Source organism: Sabethes cyaneus, chromosome 3 (genome assembly GCF_943734655.1).
Source record: "Sabethes cyaneus chromosome 3, idSabCyanKW18_F2, whole genome shotgun sequence".
Lineage (NCBI taxonomy): Eukaryota > Metazoa > Arthropoda > Insecta > Diptera > Culicidae > Sabethes > Sabethes cyaneus.
The window spans coordinates 152,628,569-152,634,568 of NC_071355.1; the positions used below are offsets into that span (position 1 = coordinate 152,628,569).

Sequence of the window (6,000 nt, forward strand, 5' to 3'; positions counted from 1 at the left end):
TAGGAAGTCACTCATCAAATTTAAGCTTATAGATCTCAACAAAAAGCAAATTTACCCCATATTACTTCGTATCCCTTTCAAAATACCCACATTCATAATGTTTAATTAATTAAATAACTATATGTTACTATTTATGTGTTCTAATGCATAGTGGTTAATAATTGGAAAAAAATTAGGATTTAGTCCATTTCTTGCACACCATCCGCAAATGCCGCTAAGCTAGGCCCTACTGTACCATTCTTACTTGATCTAACTCTTATTGAAAATTTACCACTATTTGGATGTCGGATTAAAACAATACCAATAATTTTCGATTTTTCTGGAGACTAAATCAGCAAAAGCCTAATGATATTACCAGCGTGCAGTGTTGGGCACCGCTAATTCGCTAATTCGCTAACCGACACAATTTGCTCGATAATCGTGGAAATTTCGCTAATCACTAATCGCAAACTGCAAATTAACAGTCACTGTTTATTTTTTGAACATATCGCAACAAGTTGCATTGTAATCTATCATTGTACAAATTATTACTAATTTGTATATATTACACGACTTTTCTTAATTTAACTAAGATAAAAACCTATTATAATGGATAAAATGCTTTACAGTTTATTAATTTTAAAATAAACAGAAGCACTTCATTTGGAATCATGGACCAGCAACAATTCGGTTAGTCTGAGTATAAATTATAAAGTATAACTAGCGTTTCTCGATTGGTCGGTTAGCGAATTAGCGAATTAGCAGTGCCCAACACTGCCAGCGTGTAACAATTTTCGTGAATAGAAAATAATGTTCGTATCCGTAATCCACAGTCGATTAACGGAACAATGTGTGCGGAAGTTTATTATGAGTACCCGAATAAAAATGTATAGCGAAAAAACATTAAATTTCACTGTTACAAACATTGAAAAACTTCGAAAAACCACATTGAAACAGTGAAAATCTTTGTAAAAGTTACACTGAAGTTACCATGAATACCGCTGTTTTCACAGTAAATTTTAATGGAAACCGCCAATTTTACAGCGAATAAGGGGGTGATTAAGTGATGTAACACTAAATTTTTCGGCTTTTTCCCATACAAATAAAAACCAAAAACAGTAAAATTTGTGGTACATTCACTATAAGTTTTACACTGTTTTACAACGAAGTTACAATGAAATTTAAGATAAGTTCTGCAAAAAAAAATGTAGGCTTTCGGATTATTAGGACAAAATAAAACCGGCTGATTAATTACGGTATTTCATGTTTTTGAAAAGGTATGATGACAATGAATTTGATAGGCTTCGAACTATTATGATTTTCGATTCGCATTCATCGCTCATATTAGGAAAGTATTAGAGGTCAGTACACCTACTTAAACACATTCCACTTTTTCCAATTTACGCCTTATCTCTATCTGTTAGATCCTATCGACTCTTTATTTCATTACTGTCTTCTATCGTTCCCTCTGTCAATTGTAAACACCCTTATTCTTGTTTTCGTTCGAATGACATTCGATTCGTATTCTTGTTTTCGTTCGAATCAATTCGAACGTTCGAACGCCCCTTCCTTTTGCTCATACGAATATGAGAATAGTGCTTCCCGATTCATTCGAAGCAAACTATTCGTACGAATGCAGGATCCGGCCGTAAACAAGAATAAAGGTGAAAATCTACCGTTATAAAAACTTAATTATATGCCTGACACCTCATTCGATGTCAAGACGTACACAACGAGGTTAGTCTATTCCATAGGAACGCAGTCTTTTCCCGAGCACCCGCGTTAAGAATCGCGGCTAATATGTTGACAGACGAACAAGTAAGTCGCAAGCGCCTGCATAGCGTCGTCGTCCCGTCAGTAAAACGAATTAGATTAAACTTCTGGCTCGTCGGTTTCTACAGTAGACGGAGGAAGAGACACAATTTGTGTCTACAAATAACTCAACCTGCCAAGGATTGGACCTTAGATAGATTATTTCCTGCTTCGAAACAATTTGCATTGTTGCCGAATTATATGAAAAATTTTCCAAGAACGGTACAGTGAAGTTACAGCATAAAGTGTTGCAAACAGTAAAATTCATTGTAATCGTAAAGTTTTTACATTAATATGAAAAAATTTCTAAGAACGGTACAGTGAAGTTACAGCATAAAGTGTTGTAAACAGTAAAATTCATAGTAACCGTACTTTTTTTACATTAATATTCGTTATGCATTTCTACCCGGGTAATTCTTGAGAAATGCACATTTTTTTTGTATGCCAGAAGGGCATTGGGTTAAAAGGCCACTGCGACACCCGGGTAGAAATGCATAACGAATATTAATGTAAAAACATTACGGTTACTATGAATTTTACTGTTTACAACACATTATGCTGTAACTTCACTGTACCGTTCTTAGAAAATTTTTCATATTAATGTAAAAACTTTACGATTACAATGAATTTTACTGTTTCCAACACTTTATGCTGTAACTTCACTGTACCGTTCTTGGAAAAATTTTCATATAATTCGGCAACAATGCAAATTGTTTCGAAGCAGGAAATAATCTATCTAAGGTCCAATCCTTGGCAGGTTGAGTTATTTGTAGACACAAATTGTGTCTCTTCCTCCGTCTACTGTAGAAACCGACGAGCCAGAAGTTTAATCTAATTCGTTTTACTGACGGGACGACGACACTATGCAGGCGCTTGCGACATACTTGTTCGTCTGTCAACATATTAGCCGCGATTCTTAACGCGGGTGTTCGGGGAAAGGCTCCGTTCCTATGAAATAGATCAATCTCGTTGTTTCTACGTCTTGACATCGAATGAGGTGTCAGGCATATAATTAAGTTTTTATAACGGTAGATGTTACAATTGACAGAGGGAACGATAGAAGACAGTAATGAAATAAAGAGTCGATAGGATCTAACAGATAGAGATAAGGCGTAAATGGGAAAAAGCGGAATTTGTTTAAGTAGGTGTAGTGACCTCTAATACTTTCCTAATATGAGCGATGAATGCGGCTCGAAAATCATAATAGTTGAAGCCTATCAAATTCATTGTCATCATACCTTTTCAAAAACATGAAATACCGTAATTAATCAGCCGGTTTTATTTTGTCCTAATAATCCGAAAGCCTACAATTTTTTTGCAGAACTTATCTTAAATTTCGTTGTAACTTCGTTGTAAAACAGTGTAAAACTTATAGTGAATGTACCACAAATTTTACTGTTTTTGGTTTTTATTTGTATGGGAAAAAGCCGAAAAATTTAGTGTTACATCACTTAATCACCCCCTTATTCGCTGTAAAATTGGCGGTTTTCATTAAAATTTACTGTGAAAACAGCGGTATTCATGGTAACTTCAGTGTAACTTTTACAAAGTTTTTCACTGTTTCAATGTGGTTTTTCGAAGTTTTTCAATGTTTGTAACAGTGAAATTTAATGTTTTTTCGCTATACATTTTTATTCGGGCAGTCTTAATGATCGTCTTTTGTGGCAGAGAGAAATGAACATAATAACGAAAAACAATGCTTCAGCTTCTATTAAACAGAGAAAAAACTTATGTTGTGGCTAAAAGAACTTAAAAGTCGAGGTTTTTCTTATACGCTCGAATGTAAAAAATCGAAAAACTTTGCATTTGAGAAAACCAAATCCCAGCCAAAAACGTATACTGCATTTAAATTTGAAAAAGGAAAGATACCGGAGAACAAAATTATATTAATTAATTTTAATTAATACATATCTTAATTTAATGCAATAATTTTTACCTGTTCTTGCAAACCATTGTTCGGTGAAGATTGAATTACATTCAAATACGTGACAAAATGGTAACGGTACGGTACTTATAATCGGTAAATCTGTTTTTAAGGAGTTCTTCTTCATGTGTCAGTTTTCTGTACTTGGTATTTCTCCTAATTCCATATTTTCTTTGCCGTGCAACAATTGGATTGAAGGTGTGCAATATTAGGCAAAGGACATTAATCAAGTGGGCAACAATTGGGTCTGTATGCTGTTGAACAAAACCTCAAATTGCATAATATGTGCAATATTCCAGGCTATGAAAACATACCAAATGTTTGAGTGAAAGGTCATTTTGTTTATAGGACAAATTTCGATTTTAATAACGAAATAGTTTCACCGAGAGATAAGATAGACTGAACGTTCCTGCCTTAGGTGTGCAACAATTGGCAAATTACCCTATTATCTATCCTTCGTTAAGAGTAATTCCACTGAAAAAAGACTAGTTTTGACACGACTATTTTTGATTGATTGAATGAAATTTTCCTGATATGTTGGTTATCACGCAAGAATTCATTTTCCACCAAACTTGATTTTTTTTCGTCAACAGTTACTTTTCAAAAGGGCGTATTTAGAAATGAGATTACTTTTTTTCAAAAAATCATATTTTGAAAACTACTTATTTGATCAAAATGACGACATAGGAAAAGCTGTAAGGAATTAAGTGTATTTTCAGGAAAAAAATACACTGAAAGAAAAAACTTTTCAAAACCATGTTAAAAATAATAAAATGTCAATTATCTCAAAACCATTCCCTTCGATTTGCCTGACTTTTTTTAAAGGTAGCAATTATGCCCTAAAATCTGGTGTAAAGCTATCGATGTACCCTCTTTAGGATTTTTTTGAAAAATCCTTTAAATTTGACAAGTTAATAATGGGATCTTCGCTACTGCCCTATTGTTGACCATGTCTTGAACTGCACTTTCAGTCTATTCACAACATGTGACCCTACAATGATGCATCGTGTAGATTAATGTCAATAAACGATAAACCAAGTCTTGAGCAGGCTAAATTTTTGGATTACGTTCTGGTGGGCTTTCAATTTTGCGTTATTTTCTATTTCCTGTACGAAAAGGGGGAAGATGGCTCTTTCAAATTCAAATAAATCGGCAGATGTTGTGGCTTCGTGTTCAGTGGACTTTTATTCCATTTCGCAACTACATTGACTAAAGTGTTGAACAGAGCTGAGAAAGTTATTTCCATTTCAAGAGCAGTCTTTCGGTCGTGTTTCAGTACGTGTATTGGTAAGTGACAGTAGGATCCTGAAATCGCACTTCTGACTGCGCTCGTCGTCCCTCGTGGCTCCGATCGAGTCCATCTCGTTCGTCCCGTTTGTCCGAACCATCGCGTTCAGCCTTGCTATCTCGATTGTCACGGTTATCTTTGCCGTCATTTTCCCGTTCTTCTGTGCGGTTGTCACGGTTATCCTGATTGCGGGTCCGTAAGTGGTCCGTACGGGAAGCGGATGTGTAAACCGGTGCTATTAAGGTATCTACGGTATATAGATGTGCTGGTACGACTTTTAGGACTTGACTCAATTTGGGCCGGACAGCTGGCTCCCGGCGATGTTCGGAGCTGAAACCATTTCGGTCGTCCGCTCGGTACTCCACGATCTGTCTAATCCCGTTAGCATCTATCCAGGAGTATTGTCCTCTCACATTTCCATTCCGTCGAGATTCTTCCTGGCTTTTGTAATCGCCGGTAATCGGGTCTTGAACGGAGTAGGAAAAGTCATATCCAATAGGTTCCTCGTCTCTTTCATCATCGGTTTCGGGGGCATATTTCGTTTGCGTCTGCTGCTGTTGTTGCTGACGATCGATTTGTTGCTGCTGTTGTGCTTGATCCCGATTTTGGGAGTTCTCTGGTTGAATCTGCTGTTGCGTTTGCTGAGGAAAACTCGATACATTGGCGGCGCCAACAGTTACCACTAGTAACAATAAAAGCTGCAGGGAAGACATCATTAGTTTATGTCAAAGAGTACCATAGAATATCAATACTAACCTGAATCTCCATAACGTTACCGCCAGTCTTTTCGTGCAAAGTGTAGAACTTTGACTAACTTAAGACTGTGATCGTAATGATGCTGCAAAAGAATGATCATTCTTCTTATATAGTAATGAATCTAATGATACATTTTCCTGTTTATCGTCTCAACGTAAGAAAGATGATACCAAGCATACAAGTCTGGTGTATATCATCTGAACCATGGAGGACGCATAGTCGCCCTCCGTTCTGCTGGCTG

At 36.2% G+C, this 6,000-nt stretch overlaps 1 protein-coding gene across 1 annotated transcript; it reads right to left on the bottom strand.

Annotated features, from left to right (window-relative positions):
• Positions 1-4,987: 4,987 nt before the first annotated feature.
• LOC128740282 (putative uncharacterized protein DDB_G0274435) lies at positions 4,988-5,771 on the bottom strand. The gene is made up of 2 exons (XM_053835821.1): positions 5,760-5,771; positions 4,988-5,701 (listed from the first exon to the last, which is right to left on the bottom strand). The coding sequence occupies exons 1-2, from the start codon at positions 5,769-5,771 to the stop codon at positions 4,988-4,990; spliced, it is 726 nt and encodes a 241-aa protein (XP_053691796.1).
• Positions 5,772-6,000: the final 229 nt, after the last annotated feature.